Below are 23,869 nucleotides of genomic sequence, written 5' to 3'. Positions count from 1 at the left end.
AATAGGCTCCACTTAGATCGCTCGTAAATTATATCGCTTCATGTCGTAGTTAGTTCAAGTACTTTCAAATCACTAAACTGATCTCATTTTTCCCCATCTTGTGACATGGTTTTTATGAAAATAGGTAAATTATTATGACCGTAGGCTCAAGAAATTGGTCAGTTTGTCACATGGTTTAACTTATTTTACTGTTCAGTTTGTTGAAAAACTTCATGAACATTGTGGTAAAATACATCTAAGCCCATAGTGACAATGGCTGACGAATCAAATTGTGTAAGGTGGCGTCAGTTTATCAAGGTGAAGTCTGTACAGCAAACACAAGGGATGTTATCAGTATATATCACTTCATTTATTGTTCTGAACTCTAAAACTATACTGCACTATCGATATCCTAGAATAAGAATTGTAAGGCGTTGAAAAGACCGTAAGAGCTTATAGCTACTCACAAGACATCATCCATGAATACAGAAAAAAATTAAAGACAATCAGATGAATATTGTCACATTCAGCAAACAACTAGCACTTATCTCCTTTTTAAACGTGTTGATGTTGTTAGGACAATTAGCAGGAAGTTAAACACTAGATTAATTAGATTCTACCCTGTAACGAAACTACTAATCCTGTATAAATCAACATATTCCATAAGTCCGTTAAAGATCTATAAGTATTGTCTTCATTTTACCTCTAAATGTGTTTATAAATTTACAAGTACCAAAAAAAGTAACCACACCGACCTAACAGGAAAGAAAGGTTATTTTGAAATTTTGTGCACGTGCAAATAAGCCTCCAATCAAGAAGAAGAATAACTGTAACTAGTTCATTCCACAGACAATCCTTGAACACAGGACATTAAGGCAATATTTTGGAACAGTTAAGCTCCAGCTTTTTACGTCCGATGAAAGTGCTGCTATGAGAAGTCAGTGACCTGGTTTATTTTTGTGAAGGAAATCATTTACCAATCCTCCTCTATCATGGTAACGCAGGACGTATGGTCTTGAGCGCGAACGCCTAACCTGAAGACTACTGAGCAGGCATCCAACTGTGTTGATCTCTAGCTTCAATCAATCCATAATCTTGCTCAACACTTCATCCGTTGCCTCAGGTGGATATCTGTCTAACACTAGGCATGGATTAGACTCCACTAGTCACGGCTTCCCACTAGAACTCCAGGAGTCTTATTCTGAAGCTAGTCACTAGTGACCACATGACTGTTATCAGCATGTGGATTTGTGAAGATTGTGGTATTTTCACAGTTAATATCACGTATCAAGTTATTAAATTACCAAGATTGCTTGTTTTATTTCAATTAATTGACCTCTACTCATTTTATTTTTACTTATTATTAGCATTTGTTCTTTACATTGTCACTCGTTTGTAGCTCATTAGATCTTGTTTACTACTAGTGTTAAAGAATTCTCTTCCACATGAGATATATAATTGTAACGTTTTATTTAGTCTAAAATTTATTTACCTACTTGTTAAACTGTACTAAAGTGTTCCAGAAACCATTTTCAACTCAACTCATTTGTGTAGGCATTTTCAATTCACTTTGTAAATATAAATATTAAGTGCTATAGAATGTAAGCAGCGGACAAGGACCTAACGAATTAAAACGAATTCATGTTCTTATTCTTAAATCTTTGTTCTTGCTCTCCATATAATGTAATATGTGAAGCAATAACACAATAAATAAAACACTAAATCTGAGCTCAACTGTTTAATTTCAAACCTTTGATTGTGTTTTCCCTACGTCAAGATAATGTTTTATACTGGTATAATGAAAAACTTCAGATGGGAAACACTTCATATTAGCTTTGCTAATGTTTGTGAAAAAGAATGTATCTTTTGTTCAGCATTACAAATATTTATTGATCGTGTACACTACTGAGAATCAATCTTGGAATTAAGGAAATTCTTTTCAAAGCAAATAGATATGAGCTGTAGGCAGAATATATGAATTTCAATAACGGTTTCTTTAGCCATATCCTCATATTAATGTTTTAACGATAACAACTTCCAGATATATTTAAAGATGATACTTTTAAAGCATTATGTAATGAATTATTTGTTGGCTTACATATTTAATAAGATCCAAAAGGCATACCGTTTTATGACTTTTTAAATGAGGTAACAAGGGATTTGTGATTTCTACCGTTTAGTCATTTCTAAGTTTAGTCATAGCTAGCAATGGCATCTAGAATGCCCATTTCGTCCAATTTGATACTAATCATCTGCATGAAGTTTCCTCTCAGTGTTTATGTCTACACCAGGGCTTAACCCCAATGCCATTTGTTCCATGTACCCAAAGCGCTCTTCACTTAGCTACTTAGTCTAGAGAGACTGGTTTGTACAGACGGGATGGAGTATATTTCATTGGTAGGGGTGCAAATAACCTGTTTTTAATGTTATAGACTTCAATTTTTCATTCTCTCTTTGGACACATATACATACTGAGCGAAAATTGCTAACGATTCTTTAATACGACGAAACTCGTGTCCTGAATTCCACCGTTAACCACTATCCAACTTTGTTTGAAAAAATGATTGTGACTAATAGGCAATATCGCTCAGGAAGCGCATATCTCGAAACAGAGGCCGTTTGTTTGTAGTTCTTAATATCGATAGCGGAAAAATTCTTATCCTAACAATTGAATAAACAGACTTATGTTTATATCACGTATTTTGACAATTTGTATCGTTCACCCAGAATCTCCTATTAGTCATATCAAATCTCTGCAATCCACATCGTTAATTTACATCACAAATTACAACAAAATCAGTAATTGGCTTATTTCGTCTTGTATGGTTTAAATCTGTATACCATTGAAATACTAATCTACTTCAATTATTCTTACACACAGATAATCAATATTATAATGACTAGTGGGTGAATCATAAGTTATTTTTAAGTTGACTTGTTTTATAGGTAGGATTGTGTTTATCACAAAAATCGGCTATCAAAATGGTTAGTAATATTGGGAAAATTAAGACAGCTATATGTATATGTTATGTACAAATACACATAAATGGGAATATAAAGTTCCCAAATCATATAGAATGTCAGTTACATTAAAATGTCGACTGAAAATGTTATTTATAACAACCGGATAAATTAAGATTAGTTACTGATTAACTTAAAATAATAATAATGTGTTAGTTGCTGGATGATAGGTATTGTAATGATCCGAACTTTATTAAACAGTTTGATGATATAACATTTAAATGTAATGAAAATACAGCAAGGTTTAAAATTACAAAATCAATTGAAGCTAGACCATCATGGAAAACCTGGAAGCACTAGGCGGCAGTTTCATCCTACTGTGGGACTCCTCAGCAGTGCGCATCCATGATCCTGCCTCGTGAGATTCGAACCCAGGACCTATCAGTTTCGCGCGCGAGTGCTTAAACTCTAGACCACTGAGCCCGCATCCACTGGTGTCAATGTCTAACTTCAACCGATCCACGAAATTGAGCGACACCGTTCGAATCTCACGAGGCAGGATCGTGGACATGCACTGCTGAGGAGTCTGACAAGAGGGTGAAACGGCCTTCAAGCAGTGCTTCCGTGTTTTCCGTGGTGGTCTAGCTTCAATCGACTATAATATCCACGAAAGTGCTTCTGAAATTAAATAATCATTAAATTTTTAAATAGCCACATTGTTACGCTTAGATAATAAACTACCATGCTGAGTAAAACAGTAAAGCTAGAATTTCGAAAAAGATTAAGAGGAAATAGCAACTGTTTCATTATGTCAGATTTCGATCTATACTTCTAATCGTGGATAATGGCCACTTTGCTTAGCTTAATCTGATAATCTGTGATTGTCTACACAAATCAAAGATCATGTCATTGACTTTATGGACTTGATATAATTCACTCCTTCGAAATCTCCCCAGCCTGCTCCTATTCATACCTGAATAGTGCATCTACATAGGCGCTAACATAGACCTTATTAAATGAGTCAGTTAGGATTAACAGCTTTCTTAGTTTACTCAAGATTTCTGTGTAAAACTCTAACTTGAATCTCCACAATACTCACAATATAGTCCCATTGTACACCAGGAATGATTTAAGGACACCTACAATCAAATAACTTGCAAATTCACAAGTCCCCTGCTTTTATTAGCAGTGTTTTACAGTTATCAGATAATACAAAACATAGTTCCTGTACAAACGCCAGATAAACTTCTAATCTACTACATATACGGAGAAAATCATCAAAAAACGATGACTAGTTTTTGTTAGATCTCAAACTACTATAGTTTACTTGCTTATCTACACTGACTCTACAACCTGATTGAGTTTGCGTTCTATTTTGAACAAATATAACATATAGCGACTAGTCTCTCCCGGTTTCTTTATCAATAACCAACCATTATAGTTTATCCGGTATTGTATTACTTTTCAAGAGTTGATTGAGTGTAAGCTGATTTTCTATCTTATAGTGAGGAATTTGAAAAGGATGAATAACAACTGGAAAGAGGTGGAAAGGATTGCCCAGGACAGGGTTGAATGGAGAATACTAGTGGGTGGCCTATACTCCTCAACGAGGGGTAACAGGCGTAAGTAAGAGCCACTAATCAGGAATCGTAGGAAAAAGTTCAAAATTTAATCAAGACATGTGAAGGTCATTTTATGTCACACTCTACAATGGTGTGGAAATATGTAACACCAAATGGGAATGACATTTAATTGATGTTCTTTAGAGGGTTATATTACTGGTTGTATCATTGCCTATCATCAAATAATTAGATACGTTCTTTTTATCTGGACAAGTGATATCATCACTGTGTTTACCTGAATTGCCTGTGAAGATTAGTGAAGTTTGTCCCAGACAGATATCAAGTAAATGATTGTTGAAAACCAAGAAATACTGGATAGTTGTTTCGATCTGGTCTGAAATTCATCCACAGTTATCCGCTTAATTCAGTGATAATCCTCTTTGCAAGATGGTAAATGTTAACTAAATTCCTGAGTGTGTAGTGATGGATAATAATAATAATCCTTTGGTTGTCTTCTTATCAATACAAAAATATCTCACTTTCATGACATTTTCAGCTATTTATTCAATCTTTTATAAATTAGCGTAACTTTTGAAAGATCTGCTTAATAATAAGATCTTGAGGAGATATGAGGATTATCAGGCAACCTAATTACATTTACAGGTAAATAATTGATCGACAAAGTACCATCGACAATAAATCCACAAATAAACATGATACTGGTCACTATTTGGTAGTCAATTAATTGTAAATATTTCAGTTATAGAAGAGGTAAGTTGTGGCCTAAATATTATGTTTGTAACGCTTCAAAGTGTGAAACGGGGTCGTGCAAGCTCAAACCCCAAAGAGGATATTAGTTCCTTACAACTTAGAGGTTCCCCTTGCTGATGAGTGCCAAATGGAATCATAGTTCCATTTTAACAACTTCAAACCACCTAGTAACACATGTGTGGATAAGCTGCATAAATGTTTACAAAATTCTTAGATCACATAAAACTATTCATTGGTATTGTATAGTAGATGAACTCATTCGATTGTGACCTTAACATACAAAAATAAACACATGCTTACTAGTAATTAACCACAAGAAGAATTCTAGAGACTCAGTTATGTAGCTATGATTGACGAAGTTTCACACATTACGAATACGTCCGTTATCATTGATGGTAATAAATGCTTGTTGAACCTTATAGTAGATTAACCTAGTTCAAAAATGTATTACTTCTGGGTGTTAAATCCGTGATCTAAATGTATTGTCATTGCATACAGATTTGAATGTTTAGGCTTCAATCTGTGATGAGGTGTTACGTTAAACTGAAGAGCAGTTCCATTCTGTGAAGAAACACCTGTTTTGGAGCTACCTAGTTTATAATGGTTCTTTAACTGAAGTTGGTCCGTGGTGTAATATCTTACTTGTGATATCTTACTGACATCAAATCAAGAAGATTGCATTTAATTATGATAATCAAAAGTATATAGTTTGAAAATTTATTAAAACCTACCCTCTTCTGAAGCAGTGAAACCACTGCTTTGACCTTGAGAATGTGATATATTTTCATGGGCTAAAAGAGGTGACTGTCTGTGAACAGAATCAGTGCCTTGTGAACTGGGTTCCGATTGATGTCCATGACCATATCGTTGTCCTCTTTTAGTTGGTGGTAAAGTACTTAGAGCACTTTTGCTACGAAATACATTACTGTTTCTGTGTTTACTAGATCCTGTATTAGACGAAGAATTAGCGTGAACAATGTCAGTATTTTCTAAATTAGTGTATTCTAAATCAAGAATAGTTTGAGTTTGAGGTTTTGAAACATAATCCTGTAAAGTTGCTATTTCATCACTATGAAATCGAGCATGATATGTATCTTTCAATAAGTCCTTTTGTATATTTTTTTGAGAATCAGAAACAGAAGCGATCTCTGTAAGATGAGCATCTTCAAAACTTGCTTGACGTTTAGAATCCGAAAGTGGACTGAGTTTTGCAGAAGTTGTTCTAACTGTTCGTCTACTACTTAAACTACTTTTGTTCAATTTAGCTATTTGATTGAATTGTTGTGCTATACTTTCTGGAATAGCATCTGAACTTAATAGATTTACAGTAATAAGATCAACTTTAGGACTAGAAGTAGGTGTGGTAGTTGTAGTTGTCACACTAGTAGTATTCGTTGTTATATTGGTAGTAAGAGAACTAGTAGTAATTATTGTTGTTGTTACAGTTGTATTAGTAGATGTAACAGTAGTATTGACAATTTGTACACTGGGAAGATTCTCTTCAAGACTTGTCGTTATCAATTTGGTTGGTTCATCCATTTCTTTTTTTGAATTATCTTCTTTATTAGTTACATCATCACGAATACCAATTAATGATTTACCTAAATCATAAAGAATTTTATCTGATACACTATGTGAAGTAGAATCTGTTAAAGTGAGAAATTCTTTACCTAATACTTCATTAGATGTATTTGAATTTCCTATAGCTAATGGAAGATAGTATATATGTTCAGTGGTTTTATGTTCTTCATCATAGTCTAGATCTTTTTCAAGAACAATATTGAATACTTTCAAATTAGATGAATCATTTTGTTGAAATATTTCATTATTTAACTGTACACAATTGTTTTGATCTATAGTAGTTTCAAATGGATCATGTTTTGGAGATTCATATAATGGTTCATTATTAAGTGTATTTACAACATTGGATTGATTATCTTTACAATTCTTTGAATGTTCTTCTATATCTGTTGTTAAGTGTTCTAAACTTTGATTTAATTCCTCATTCATTCTGTTTTCATAACATGATAGACATATATATGTTTGTTACATTGAAGTAGACTATTGGTAATCAGTAGTATATCATTGAATCATAAGTTTCTTTTTTCATTTATTCGATGAAATAGTGCCAGATATTTCCAGTGCTGACGTAGAGAGTTTTATATATTTTATATTTTTGGAAAGAAACAAATAACATAAACTGAATTTATCCGAATTGTATGCGTATACAAGAGTGTAAGAGAGCACGGACGAGAGCGAGAGCGAGAGAGAGGGAGAGAGAGATGAACACACCTTATCCATATATACATATATATGTAGTAGATATTTAAGGAAAGTAATCAATCAAAAGTGAAGTTTAACCAAGAAAATAATCAACCAATTAGAATGAATGATTGTGTAGAAAATACTTTCCCAATTGAACGCCTACTTGTTTAAAATAGCACAGTGTGTTTTAAATCATGTGAATTTGTAGTGGTAACTTATGATTAGTTAATACAATGGTAGGTTGTTAATCAGTGAAGAAAAAGAAGAAGAAGAACAGGAAGAAGAAGAAGAACAACAAGAAGAAGAAGATAAAGAACAACAAAAATGAAACGAAAATATTCATCCCATCAAAAGAAGAGAGGAAATTTCAAATATATATATGCATATGAATGTACGTGAAGTAGAATCCATGAACTTTCAATGAGTTCTTTGATAGACAGAAATGAATAGACATACGTAATTTTGTGTCTACCAGACAATATAGTTTGATATGTTTTTTGTGTAAAATGATGTAGGATAATCCAATTACTATGTATATATATGGTATATATGGTATATGGATATTCCCTTATCCTACTAATCATGTATTATAGTGTAAGTGTTAACTGTTTAGTACTAAGTGAATTATTATTCATAAATGATAGATGAATAATACGTTGGTTTACTGTTAAATACTTTTCTTTTTTTTTAATTATTAAGCCCATTGATCAACATTGTTTAATTACTATGTAGGTAAAGATGACGTGTTTGTATAGTTGTATTATGTGAGGTGCATGACCTATTGCACTGAATCAATAAAGCCTGTCTAATTAATACTTCTTATACAAATAAGAACTAAAGCTGAATAAAGTAAAGTGAACAAAGGAATTGATGAAGAAAATAGGATTGAATGCTTGAAAAGATAGTTGATATTAGGAAGTGATTTTAGCTAGATGACTAGAGAAAACCAAGGAGCTTCCGTTTAGTTTATAGTTCATAGGTAGTAATTATCTACTAAATGAACTAGGGAATGATAATCTGTTCAAAAGTTTGGAGGGTGTAAGGGATAATGATTTAGATGTAATCAGCTGATTTGATAAGAAAATTACGTTCAAATATGTAAAAAACAAATTGCTCAAATATTACATATTTTGTACAGTGAAAGAGCAAGGACTCTAAGAACATCACAAAAAAGTAAACAAGGACTTCATCCATATTGGTTTTAGAAAGTGAGGACAAATCCTGCTATTGAAATAATCAAAGATGGGAAAATCAAGTCTTATGGATAGATAACTTGCCTATTTCTCGGTATTTCGAAAGAAAACAAAGATGACTCCGCCTAGATTATCCGAGAACGACCAAATTGATGACAGTCATATACATAAACAGAATAATTTTGCGTACAAATTGACGACTATGACCTTCATATAATACATTTGTGAAATTTTCTAGACTTCAAGCCCTGGTAATTTATAACTACTAGAGTATATTACGGACAAGACTAGGAATTTTTATGTCATATAATACAACTAATATTATTATCAGAAGGGGTTTTGTGGAAATTTCAGTATTTTCATAGTTGAAAGCATGAGACAATTGAAGCTAGACCACCAAGGAAAACCTGGAAGCACTGGACGGCCGTTTCGTCCTACTGACTTCAAGAGGTACTTCCTGGAGTTCTAGTGACTAGTGGAGTTCAACCACGTCTGTTGTGAGAAATCAACTCACTGAGAACAGTTGGTGAATGGTTGCTCAACTTCGTGGATTGGTTGAAGTTAAACATTAACACCATCGGATGCCGGCTCAGTGGACTAGTGGTTGAGTGCTCTGGCGCGAGACCGATAGATCCTGGGTTCGAATCTTGTGAGGCGGGATCGTGCATGCGCACTACTGAGGAGTCCCACAATAGGACGAAACGACCGTCCAGTGCTTCCAGGTTTTCCTTGGCGGTCTAGCTATAATTGTATCATGCTTTCAACTATGAAAACAACTAATATTATTACTGATTTTATATATTTTAACAATTTGAAATTCAATCTTCTTTAACTGTTGTTGTTTTTCATATGTGTCCAATTGATATATCACTACTTCTCAACACTATTTAGTCATCAAACAGAAATGAAAGTTTCTATTTCCTGTACAATTTCAAATTTAATATTGTATTAAAGTAACTTTTAGTACTAAAAGTAAATCAGTTACGCTTAGATATATTTTAAGTCAATTTACTACAACAGCCACCTACCATTTTTCACCTGCTTTATTCCTAATGACTTAAAAAATAGAAACACTCAAAAATGATAAGAGAATTTGGGATGTACTAACTCTTCAAATAAATGATTTGGTTAACATTCAACATTGATGTTGACCTTGTTACTTTTAACGGACACTGATGTTTGAAGGCTCTTCATCCACTTTTCAATATTTCCTTTTATGTGTCATCCTTGTAGTAGTTGGATTATAAATTTGTTTGATTTCATCCTGTCTGGGAAACTCGTTTACACCGGACGGTTTTACTCAACTAACATTGTTTAGCTTTTCAGCTGGAATGGGATACACAGTCCACCAAGACGTTATACTGGAATTCAAAGTGAACAGAGTTTTCAAATGGGAGAGATTCATTCATAATTCTTTTCATGATCGCTGAAGGAAAAATGGTCTAGATGAAGGTTGTCGCTATGAGATGATTGAAGTAATTCCTCTGTAGTTATTTTTGGACGACGTTTTACTCCCTCTTTAATCAGCCAAGTCAAAAAATGACCTTAAGAGTTTGATCTTAACATAGAGAGCAAGTAGGAGCGCAATTTCAATCTATTTAACATACATTTTGATATGTCTTCTCTATTGAACACTACATGTTATGTTTGGTTGTAGCTGATTATTATATTGGAATCACTTAATATTTATACTTGAATAAACGAGGAATCACCGTTATTCCCACGACGTGAAAGTAAGAATACAAAGACTGGTATAAGTGAAGATTTATTAACCGCAAAACACGACGACCCTAGTTGAAAATACATTCATTTACATAGTGATTGTAAACCTATTTTTATTAATAATTAGGATATAATCACATTTATGAAAAATACCCAGAGTTATGAAAAATCACATGCCACATGCATGCTGAGCATAATTCATGTTTATTTAATACAAGAATATCGTATGTCGTACAGAATAAAATGTCATATGGGAAAACAGAAACAAATACTACATTGAGTAATCATAACATTAAATGAAAACGGAAATAATGTTGAACAAAAGTCACCATACCTAGTTAAAAAAAAGTATTGACGTTCTAGCGGTAAACAAGTCCCCAAATTCAATAGCTCTGAAAGTCTTCGACATTTGATACTTACTGCATTACTTTTAGTGAACTCACCTAGTTGAAGGCACTCGGTCACACATCCCCACCAGATCACGAGTGAACACGCCGTGCTTCCCATCTCCTACAACCGTTAGCCAGCCTAGATTAGTCACTTCTCGATATTCTACCAAATAAATCTTCGAACCTCTTCGTTTTTGACTTCTGATCTGACTGCGTCGGCACATTTCGATTTTGAAAGTTGTTACTGGTTAAGGTGTTGTCAAACTCCGAATAAATGTGGCAAATTCAAAGTAATCTTATCTTCTGAATATAATGTTGTAGCTGTAAATAATTCCCCAAAATCAATAGCTCATTAAGTGTTCGACATTGGATGCTGACCACGTTGTTTAAGTGGACTTGTTTAACTGAAGGCTTTCGGTCATGCATCCGTACCAGATCACGTTTCAACACGGCGTGGGACACAGCTCCTACGTTTCATTAGCCAGCTCATAGAAAAGGTCCTCGATATATTGGTAACGAATCAAATATATCTTTCCTGCCTCTTCTCGTCTGACTTCTGATTTCTATCTGACTGGGAACGAAGGTGCTACTGGTAGCTAGTTGTAAAACTAGAACATCCGTGGCATCATCATTGGTGAGACCGACGTGATCTGGTACACCAAGTCAATATACTGTGAGTCTGTTCCATTTTGGAATATTATTATTCATTGTTATTCTTTATTTGAATTTTATGTATTGTGATATACTTTTTTTCGCGAATTTTTTTCTCGGATATATTTTAATTAGACATTTTTCGTTATCTATATTAATATGACGGAACACTCACCCAAGGTTTTTAAGTTAAAGTCTATTCCCCCTATTTCGATTCAGTTAACGCCATTTTGGCCCGACAATATCGAGTCCTGGTTCTGCTATGCAGAAGCCGATTTTTGCATGCACGGAATCACGGACTCGCGCACACGATTCCTCGCTGTAGTTAAGGCGTTACCGCGCGAGTTTAACAGGTACGTAACACCTAGTATGTTTACTAGTGATGTTTCCGAACCTTACGAATCGCTTAAGCTATCGATTTTAAAACGCGGAGACCTAACTGATCGACAACGGTTAGACCAACTCCTTAACAATATCGATTTGTAACATGGTTCTGCGACGGACATGTTGCTTAGAATGAGAGAAGTCATTGGCCAACGAACTTTCGATGATGGCCTATTTCGACAACTTTTCTTGTCTAAACTCCCTCAACAGGTGCAGGCAGTGCTTGTTTCATTTCAAAACAATGCCATAGATGAAGTAGCTGCATCTGCCGATCGAATCTTGGAAATCACCAAATTTTCTAAGGACGAGGTCTTTTCCATCAAAGAAAAACCCCAATCGACCTCGACTGACATGGCCGAACTATGTCACACGCTTACAAGATATCTTAGAGTTCGTAATGACCGTAGTCGGTCAAAATCCTCACGTAGGAGCGTTTCACGTAAGAGATCTGTCTCTCGACCACGAGAGACAGACAACCCCGACTGGTGCTGGTATCACAATCAGTACGGTAAATCCTCTAGAAATTGCAGGAAGCCCTGCAATTATCCGACTCCAAAATCGAGTGACACGAAACACAGTTCGGGAAACTTCCCAGCCGGCACACGTTAACGGCAACCGTAGCCGGCGAACATAGCCGTCTGTTATACGTCACGGATGTGACTACGAAAGTTCGCTACCTCGTCGACACCGGCGCAGAAGTTAGCGTTCTTCCCGCGAACTCCAACGACAGACTTCACGAGTCTGTTTTAAGTTTACAGGCGGCAAACGGAAAACCAATCGCTACTTACGGTAAAAGGTACGTCTACCTTAACGTGGGTTTACGCAAACCCATACACTGGATTTTCGTGGTTGCAGATGTCTCTATGCCAATCATTGGTATAGACCTGTTACAATATCACAATCTACTCATCGACACACGCTCACGAAGGTTAATAGACGGAAACACTAAGTTATCTGTTTGCGTAACTCCTTGTTCTGGTTGCAGGTTATCCCCAGTCACGATTAAGCACACCATAGACACCTTGTACCAATCAGTACTCGACAAATACCCCGGGATATACCAATCGCAATCGAAATTGCCTTGTGTAACCAGCAATGTTACACATCACATCTCGACTACAGGACAACCTGTATTTTCGAAAGCTCGAAGACTCGCTCCCGAGAAGCTTAGGTTAGCTAAAAACGAATTCGACCACATGATGGACCTAGGGATAATTCGACCATCGAATAGTCCATGGGCATCCCCATTGCACATGGTCCCTAAAAAGGACAGCAATGATTGGCGGCCAACTGGTGATTATCGGCGTCTGAATGCTAAAACCATTCCCGATCGTTACCCGCTGCCTCATATTCACGATTTGACAGCTACCTTGAAAGGTACAACTGTCTTTTCGAAAATCGACTTGGTTAAAGCTTATAACCAAATACCGATGGCACCTGACGACATTCCTAAAACCGCCATCATCACTCCCTTCGGTCTTTACGAATTTCTACGAATGCCTTTTGGTTTAAGAAATGCGGCTCAAACCTTCCAAAGGTTTATCGACGATGTCTTCCGAGGTCTCAACTTCGTACATGCGTATGTTGATGACTGTCTAATAGCAAGTTCGGACAGAGAACCGCATCTCAAGCATCTGGACATTGTTTTCGATCGACTCCAAAGGCATGGCATTACTGTCAACATTCAGAAATGCCAAATCGGAACTAACTGCTTAGACTTCTTAGGACACACTATTGATGCTCAAGGCATCCGACCACTTAGGAGCAAAGTGGCGGCCATTCTGGATTACCCAGAACCGACCACGACCAAGCACTTACGAACTTTTAACGGACTTGTAAGTTTCTATAGACGGTTCATACCCAAATGCGCATCCCTTATGAAACCGTTAACCGATCAGCTTCGTGGAAATGCGAAATCAATTAGTTTAGACGACATAGCCCGTAAAGCATTTTCCACAGTTAAGGAACACATCGCTAAAGCAACCTTGCTTGCTCATCAGGACAGTCAAGCGCCCATTAGTATCGCCGTAGACGCATCCGACTCAGCAATCGGAGCAGTCTTACAACAATGGGTTAACAACTCGTGGCAACCTTTAGGATTTTTCTCCAGACTGTTGCTAGACGCGGAATCTAGGTACAGCACGTTCGGTAGGGAACTCCTAGCTATGTATTGTTCTGTACGGCATTTCCAACATTCCATCGAAGGAAGAGAATTCACGCTTTTTACCGATCATAAACCTCTTACCTTCTCTTTAAGTTCATCTTCAGACAAGTACTCACCGCGAGAGTCTCGACAACTCGACTACATTTCGCAGTTTACTTCAGACATACAACACATTTCTGGAGCTAACAATGTAGTCGCAGACGCCTTGTCTCGAATTAGTTCCTTGAACAGTTTCCAAGGACTCGAACTTCTTAAACTCGCTCAGCTTCAAAAACAAGACATTGATCTTCAGCATGAGTTATCCTCGACAACTCTTAAACTAAGTATTAGGCAGATGGGAACAGGTAAGGAAACCTTACTCTGTGACACATCTACAGGTAGGGATCGTCCAATTGTACCAAAACATTATCGACGCAACGTCTTCAATACGTTGCACAATCTTTCTCATCCAGGTGCTCATGCAACAGTCAAACTTATAGCCGAACGCTTTTGTTGGCCTGGCATGAATAAAGACGTGAGGGAGTGGGCACGCTCCTGTGTAAGCTGTCAGAAATCTAAGGTCATAAGACATAACAAATGTCCCTTAGGCTCTTTCAAAACCCCTGACGCTCGTTTCGACCACGTCCATATAGATTTAGTAGGACCCTTACCCGACTCGAACGGATACTCATATCTCCTAACATGCGTAGACCGTTTCACGCGATGGCCAGAAGCAGTACCGATTAAGGACATTACTGCTGAAACCGTGGCCCGTGCTTTCGTCGAACGATGGGTAGCAAATTTCGGCTGCCCTTCCACGATCACTACAGACCGCGGACGCCAGTTCGAATCTGGACTTTTCCGTTGTCTGACCACACTATTAGGAATCACTCGCTTCCGAACGACCGCCTACCACCCACAAGCAAACGGGTTGGTAGAACGTTTTCATCGACAACTAAAAGCTTCATTATCAGCTTCAAACGTTTCACAGTGGACAGACGCTCTTCCACTCGTCTTGCTAGGTATCCGCAACGCAGTAAAAGCTGACATTGGATACACGGCATCTCAACTCGTTTATGGAACGACACTCCGACTCCCAGGAGAATTCGTGGATCCTTCAGCTTCTTCATTGAACATGGATCTAAACTCTTACACGAGTAGGCTTACAAACGCTATGCGTTCAGTTAAACCTGCTCACACTCGACCTCAATCAACTGATGTTTTCGTTCAACCCGAATTACGACATAGTACACACGTCTTCGTTCGTCGAGACTCACATCGACGACCCCTCGAATCAGCATACGAAGGACCCTTCAAAGTTCTTCAACGCGAACCTAAGTACTATGTAGTAGATAAGAACGGTACGAACGATAGCATCAGTATCGACCGACTCAAAGCAGCGTACTTAGAAGGAAACCCTAGCTACGTCGATTTTCCTTTGGTACAAGCAAACGACACAGCTACTACACTCGTAGTACCCTACACGACAGCCGACACACAACTTGATACTTCGTCAACGTCGATAGATAAACCTAAAACAACGCGTTCTGGAAGACGAGTAAGATTTCCAGAACATCTTAACGACTATTGCACGTAGGACATAAGCTTTATCTTGAATTACCCTTTCATAGTTTATTATAAAATTTTTTTAATATGATCATTTTTTTTATTTATATAAAAAAACAAAAAAAACAAAACATTTTTATTTTTTTTTGAGCGTATATATATATATTTTTATATATATAAAAAAAAACCAAAAGAAAACCATTTTTTCCGATTGCTTTTACGCTTTTTGTAAGTGTATTAGTTTACTCATTTTTTCCCGCTCATCTTGTGTCCCTACGCAAGTACGAGTGTATTTTTGACATGCACTCACACGTTCTATTTTTCCTCTTTTCCAGGACGGCTGGAAAAGAACGACGAAGTTTCGCAAGGAACCGGAATTTTTCATTGTACTATATTTCTTTATTGCTATGTTGTACATTTTGGTCTCATAGTTTAAGGAAAGACGACCAGACGCTGCTAAACGAAGCAAGCTATCAGAAGAGTGTTTACCAACGACAAACTCGTTGGGTTTAAACTTCTGGCTGGTCACGTCTTAGGGGCATCACTACCTCACTAGGGGGGGGAGCGACCTGTAGCTGTAAATAATTCCGCAAAATCAATAGCTCATTAAGTGTTCGACATTGGATGCTGACCACGTTGTTTAAGTGGACTTGTTTAACTGAAGGCTTTCGGTCATGCATCCGTACCAGATCACGTTTCAACACGGCGTGGGACACAGCTCCTACGTTTCATTAGCCAGCTTATAGAAAAGGTCCTCGATATATTGGTAACGAATCAAATATATCTTTCCTGCCTCTTCTCGTCTGACTTCTGATTTCTATCTGACTGGGAACGAAGGTGCTACTGGTAGCTAGTTGTAAAACTAGAACATCCGTGGCATCATCAATGTTTTCATCCAAACAACAGGTTGTAAGCGCAGCGAAATGTTACTGAGTCCTAGCGATCAGTTACCGCTGGCGTGGTTGTATACAGGACTGCCGCTCCTTTTGGAGTACCTATCTGGACTCTGATCATGCCCTAGTCTGCGCCAATCTTACCTAACTTTTCAGTGGCCAACGAATTGACCGTCATCAACGTATTGATGTTAGCAAATTGGTTGCAACTGTCTGGGAAAAGCGGAGAGCTGGTCAGTGTATGACATGGTGTCGTGGTATGAAAGAAAGCTGCAAAGAGCTGCCTTCTGTTGGTCCTTCATGACTACCTGGTTGGGGTCCAAGAGAAGGTGCAACACAGTGGCTAGAGACGTTATCAGATATGGCTCAGAATAGAAGCCAGTGGCGATCCTGATGGATTATTGGATACAGACTACCTATACGAGGATGCTGTGAATTGCTAATAAGAGATGATAATTCTTCATATGCACCATGTGAGTTTTTATGTAGTGAAATAGGATTATCAATACGGAGTTCAAAAATCTGAAAATGCATAAAGTGGAATTGTTTTTACTAGGTTCTACAAAAAATAGTGATTCTTTACCTAAAGATTTGATAGCTGAATGTGCTAAGTGTAGTGGAGATATGAAAATCCAGCCTGCAAAACTTCAAGTACAGGGTGATCCAGTCTTTCTTAAAAGACTAGTAATTCCTTATGGTCTTCGAGAAGCAGTACATAAGTCAATGAACGATTTGTTTGCGAAAGGTATAATTGAACCGATTCAGTCTTCAAAATGGGGTACTCTTATTGTTACGCCACTGGAGTTGGATGGCAAGACCCCTAGAATATGTGGTGATTATATATTAACACTGAACTACTGTCTGGTGAAGCCAACATGCATGACGATGGAGGCTGCAGGTATTCTAAGTTGACTTCATGGTTCTACAGTATTTTCGAAAGTTGATCTAAAAGATGTTTATCTTCAAATCCCTTTAGATAGACCTTCATCTGTTTTGACAACAATTAACACTCATTTTGGGCTGTTCAAATACAACTTCCTTTCATTTGGTCTGAGTTGTTCTCGAGCCATATTTCAGGAAGTTATGAATAAGGTAGTCAGTGATCTTGAAGGTGTGAAGAATAAGAGTCATGCTTAGGAAGTCTGCTAGAGTTTCTTCAAAGTGAAGCTGCTCTTCGAACTTACTCATCCAGTGTACATTCTGTACTTATTACTGATGCATCACCTGTGGAACTGTTACAGTTTTGGAACAGGAAGGTAGACCAGTTATCTGTGCTTCACGCAAACTTACTGTTACTGAATAAGGTTATTCACAATCTCAGAGAGAAGGGGTAGCTGTGTTGTGGGCTGTTAAAAGACTTCATAAATATTTACTTGGAAAGAAGTTTGCCATTATTACTGATTCTGAAGCTTTAAAGTTCATTTATCATCCTGAAAGATCCTTAGCAAGTTCCTTAGTTGCTATGGTTCAACGATGGAGTATTGTTCTGAGTGCTCATGACTATACAGTTCAGGATGGGAGTGCCAAACAAATTCAACACTTTGGCTACATTTCTCGACAATCATTACAAGATAGACCTGTTAATACTTCAGGCTGTTTGTTAGTACAACTCTTACAAGTGAGACGTCCAGATCTTACTACAGAAACTCGTAGATACTTTGGACGTATACTCAGTGCCATACGAAAAGGTTGGAATGCTAGTCTGAAACGTAGACTTCCTGTCTATTATTCAAAGCGGGATGAGTTGTCTACTACTCCTAAAGGTATTTCGTGTTCAGATGATCATGTTTTTATTCCTCCTTCATTGCGTAAATCTGTCCTTGAAGATGTTCATAGTGAACATTTAGGTGGTGAGAAAATAAAGTCTTTGGCAAGACTCACATGTTTGTGGCCACAGATAAGTGCAGATATATGTCGTACAGCAAGCGATTGTGAAACATGACATAAGCTGAAATGTCAGCCTTAGTAGTGGACTCCATAGCCAGTATCATCTGAGGCCTGGCAGAGAATTCATGCAAACTACTATGGTCTATTTCTTGGCAAATAATATGCACTTGTAGTTATTGATTCTTTTTCCAAGTAGCCTGAAGTTTGCTTCCCAACTTCACCAAATTCTGACTTCACAATCCAAGCAATAAGGAAGGTGTTTAGTCGAGAAGGGGTTCCTATGGTGTTAATGACTGATAATGGCTCTCATTTCTCTGTGGATGCAGTCAATAATTGGTTGAATGGTATAGGGTGCAAGCATCTGTTTACTGCTGCCAGACACCCTTGTTCTAATGGTCAGGCAGATAAGTTTGTCAGAATATTGAAAACTGCTGTTGATTTTATTATTGCTTCAACATTTATTGAACTGGACAGGGGAGTAGACACATTTCTACTTCAATATAGAAATGCTAAACACTCTGTGACGAAAGAGACTCCATCAAAGCTATTAAAAGAAGGAATGCTCCTTTCGGATATGAGGTATTTGGAGTCTGCATAAGTTACATATTGTCGTGGGAATGATCTTCGACCAGCCACGGGAATGGAGGTGAAGAATGTTGGAAAATCTATGGTGCGAATTCTAGATATCAATGACTTGAGTATACATAACCCACATGTTGATCAAATACAATTTCAGGACTCAGATGAGTCTGTTCCAATTTCAGTTTTTAACTCTAACACTAACGAGTACATTCTAGATGATACAAGGTCTTCATTCAATACACTTTCGAATAAACACAGGATGAACTTAAGAAGATGCACTATTGATTACAGACACTTAGACTCCGATTTAAGCTGTGGCGGATGTGGTGTTTATATCAACCAATGATTCTTTCGTATTGGTGACTTTTGATTTTGAATCCCAAATACAATACATACGTTCATGTTCATCTAATACTTCTTGAATAAATTACGTTGTTTCAGGGATTACTAGTTTATACTATAGTTCAAATACTCTTAAATATCACGTATATATATATATATATATATTGATTTTGGTGATTTATTTACAGCTACAACATCTTCTTCATCTACCAATTTATTATGACAATACCTAACCAAAATGGTTTTGCAAATATGTTCAAACCTTATTAGCTGCACACGAACTATTGAATAATTAGTACTAGTTGTTGGTTGAGTCACTCCTGCTAGTTGACAGCTCTATAAACTCAATATGTAAGTCCCCTTAGTTTTTTCTATGGAAACGTGTACAAGTGTTGTTTACTGGCCATCAGTGAGATTTACATACCCATCAGTAGGATATTGTTAAATCGAATGTCAGGGTTTTAAGCTTATAAGGTGTATATCTTCTGCATCTTGCGAACATAGTAGTTCTTTCAGTTCTGGCCGAGGTACTTTTGCTTTACTTTTTCAAAACTGACGAATTTCTATAACTATGTTTTGAAACTCTGTTATTTTATCCTGGGAATTTGCATTTGCTACCTGAGTAGTCTGTACCGAAATCAGCGAACTAAAGAGACTTAGTTTACCTAATGTGTTACTCAAAGTCTTTTACAGAGTCAAAAGATGTTTCTTAGATTTTACAAGAAAATCATACTTCTCCAAAATGTCTATTCCGGGTACTGCAAGATCTGATTCTGTGAGAGCAAACACATAAGACAGTTGACATAGTATTGCACGACCTTAGAAATTTTGGTTTCATTAGCAGAAGATAGATGACTCGTGAAGTTTGTCGTGCTCAGTTGGTTTCATTCTGGTAATTCGTACTCAGTGCTACAACCACCAGAGACAAGGTAACGCCCAAAATTTAGAAAACTGTTCATTTTTTGGCTCCACGTGAGAGTATTACTACTAAAGTGGCAAACGACATGGACTCCAATAATAAGTTCAATAATCTTGGATGTCTTTCTCCCGAACACTTTTCTTCTGCGGCTCCGAAATTCGTTTTGTAGTTGAACGGATGCTACTAAAATCGACTAAATTGGGCTATTGCTTGACGGTAGAATAACGTTACCAGGTCATTTTTGAACGGCCCTTTTCTCATAATAAGTAGCTAATTTATACTCCTTAAAGATTTGATAACTTGATGTTTCTCAGCTCTTACGTGCAAGGTTTATAAAATTTATTGGCTCTTGACATTTCAACAAACGTATTATTTGTTCGATAAAAGATTGAATTACGTCTCGTGATTTCAAGGACTCACTTCTTCTCTGAAAAGTAACTACTTCTGTGTTCTTTGGACATTTATTGACCTGACGCATTATAGGTTTATAGTATTGATTTTGTTTTGGGACTCAGCAGGTGTCTTAATCACTTGGGTATCTTATATAGATCGTAGTTATAATCACTAATATACCAACTTTTGTCGCCCTGCAATGGTTGTAATAAACTATCAGCCAAAAAGTGTTGTTTAGAAGTTTTCTTCGATTATGTGAGAAAATCTATCCGCGTGCATACTATCCTGGTTCATTCTTCATGATCACTTCAGCTGTACATGTCATTGAGTTTTGATTTCATTTGAGACAGTAGTGTTTATTTCTACTCGTAGTTTTTGTTGATAGAAACCGCTGTCAATATAGACGCAACATTGTTGTTGAAATTTGGTATTCATGCCCATTATTATTCAGTGAGAACTCTATTTAAGGAATTCCAATACATTTTTACAACGGTTTGTTTTCAGGACAAAAGTCAGTTCTCAAATTCTAGTCACTTTAAATCCGTATGTAATCTATGACAAAGTTTATTTTATATGGATGATGCTGGAGTTGACAACAATGAAGCTACAACTAACGAACCAGTTTTTTTATTTTAAAAAGGAATAGAGAGAGAAGGGTATGGTTAGTAGTACTAAAGTTTGAGTTGTGAGACGAAGCTAGCTAATGTTAGATTTTTAGCTATGTCGTTAGTGATGATCTCAATCAGGTTGTATTGTAGAGTCATCTCCATCCTTGATAAAGAGACTCAATGAAATCAAACGCCACAATAATCATCTTTTTAGCTGTAAAACTTGATAAATTGAGGAAACTGAATATATTTTCCATAAGTTAGTTGAAATACAGTATCTTATCACTTTTTAACGAAATATACATCTTCTGGTTTCTTGTTCTGGGCATTTTACTCGGATTAATTCCACATTACACGAGATAATAAACACTTAGCTGCTTTGCATGTCATTCAAAATACAATACCTTTGTAAAGAGAGCTCGTGATTTTTTAAAAACTGTTACATGAATTCTTCAAAGTGTAGGCACCAATGAGATATGTGACATAAATACGTTAGTTTTTTATGCGCTATCAGTATCCAGTTAGTAAACAGATTAATATTATGTATTACGTGGATAATGGCCAAACTATCAATTAGCGTTGCTAACAGATATCCAAATAATCTGAACTTCAAAAAAATAATGAAGACGTCACTAGTGTGGATTCTTCGGGATACACTTCCATCTTGTCACGTAAGTTAAATTAATTTATGAGTGATTAGTTAATAAAGTGAAGTTCCATAAACACACCCCTAACTACAAAAAGGTTGCATCCTACATTAACTTCATGAAACCCTAGAAGGCTCAAGATAAAACTGTTACAAACATTTTCATCCGTCAGCAACATCAGACAGTCTTTCCATATTGATCCAAATATAAAAAAGTAGTCAACATTCAATAAATAATAGAATGGATGTCTTATTTATTTGTAATAAAGCTTCTTATTTTCTCAAAGACTTCAGTGACGCATTGACCATCCTATTGCTATTCAGACGAGGACAGAGCGTTCTGAATAGAAACTGCTCCGATCACCTAGTTAAACCAACAGTCACGCAAGCAGACATGTTCGATTTTTACTGCTATCTTCTATAATGCCTAAATAACTAACAAAATAGTAATTTCAAATTTAAAGCACCCACCTGTAAAAACGTCGGACGTGAATTTGAAAAGAACGCTTGCTAAACTTTCATTTACTTCGCTGATGGATGTAATGAGTGAATGTCATGAGTAGTTGTTATATTCCAGCTTCACTTACTCGTTGAAAGCATCTAAAGACAAGTCCGAATTCCATCGAACTAAACAAACTTTGACCGAGCAATCGCAGTCAAACAATAACAAACAGACAAACAGAAGCCGTATTGACACTAGTTAGTTCGATAGTACTGCTATTAGCCAAGGAAAAGAAACACGAGCGCGTTTTAAAAAGAACAGTGATTTCATACATGTGAATTAAATTTGCTTTGGTATGGATATACTGAATCAAGAGCATTCATGGCCCACCTTAACTAGAATTATTTGGCTTAGAATTGAGAATTTTCTTCTAACCCATTTCGTGGTACCGTCATTGGATGTTTCTTACGCTGGTGACAGTCTTCTCTATTTCCCCCCTTTAATTCTGTTTAGAATGATCGTCTATCAAGAATGATCTTCTTCATGTATAAATTTGAACGGCTAAATTGTTTTTTTTCTGCGGAGAAAGGAACGCTTTGTGATGACTGCAAAACGTGCCCTCACAAGTCGCGTATCTGTTTAAATCCCACAGCATGCAAAATAATTTTGAAGACTATTTCTCATTGGCTTTGTTTGTTACTCTGTTTTAGTAGGACTTACTGATCCGGGAAGCAATTACTCTTCCGCAGTTAGCCAGCAAGAAAGTTGTTGATGACTTCATTGATATCATAAGTACCAACAGTGAGGGATGTTTCAGTGTATTAAGGGCTGTTACGGGACGACCCAGTCACATGACAGCGAAACGTGCAAAGGTGAAAATCTATTTTGAAGCAATTACGCAGTGAAATGCCATAAGAAATTGGCGGTCATGACTCCAAAGTAGCTCACGAATACCAGGATAAAAGTGTCATGTTTGAAGTAATTTCAATATAGTTACGTTAACTGATGGAAAGTGGAGGACAGTGATGAAATGAAGATAAAAAAAACAGTTGCAAACATTGTCTATATTTTTTGATAGGTTTTTGATAAACTCTTATTCTGTGTCATAGAACATTATACCAAAGTCCCAAGGTGGAACTAGACTCATACCTGGTATGACTGAAGACAGCTTCATCGCGTTGAACAATACTACAAACAATTTGCCAAAGTCAAACGACCGTGATCAAAAAGTAGACATGCGAATGGTTAGCAAAAAGTCACAGCATTAGTTCATAGCTTCTTAGCAGATGATTATACGAGAGTTCAGACTGTGAAATCGCTACAGATTTGAAAAAGGGCTGATAAATTGTCGAATACTGACCATGTATACCTAAAATAATCCTAGGGTCAGAGGAACAACGAAATCTCCATCCGAAGTCAAGATAACACTGACATTAGAAAACTTCAGAAGACAGAATGAGAAGGAAGGCTGCATTGGATAATCTGGAAACCTGTCTTCGAAACAGTGAACAAAACCTCCGGTTAGTGGGCTTACGAATAATTAGCTATCCGGAGCGAATACTGCCAGAATA

At 36.7% G+C, this 23,869-nt stretch overlaps 1 protein-coding gene across 1 annotated transcript in view; it reads right to left on the bottom strand.

Moving 5' to 3' along the window:
* The window catches only part of Smp_167650 (hypothetical protein), a gene marked incomplete at both ends in the record, with an annotated part of 80,441 nt that extends 73,158 nt beyond the window's left edge, over positions 1–7,283 (bottom strand). Inside the window, 2 exons of the mRNA XM_018791455.1 lie at positions 6,005–6,580; positions 6,761–7,283. Of these exons, the coding sequence (XP_018645399.1) occupies positions 6,005–6,580; positions 6,761–7,283 (1,099 nt within the window). The remainder of the gene's footprint in view (positions 1–6,004; positions 6,581–6,760) is intronic.
* Positions 7,284–23,869: the final 16,586 nt, after the last annotated feature.

This window comes from Schistosoma mansoni (genome assembly GCF_000237925.1).
Source record: "Schistosoma mansoni, WGS project CABG00000000 data, chromosome 3 unplaced supercontig 0044, strain Puerto Rico, whole genome shotgun sequence".
Lineage (NCBI taxonomy): Eukaryota > Metazoa > Platyhelminthes > Trematoda > Strigeidida > Schistosomatidae > Schistosoma > Schistosoma mansoni.
Note: the sequence above shows the minus strand (reverse complement) of the source record. Positions and strands in the feature narration are given on the sequence as shown.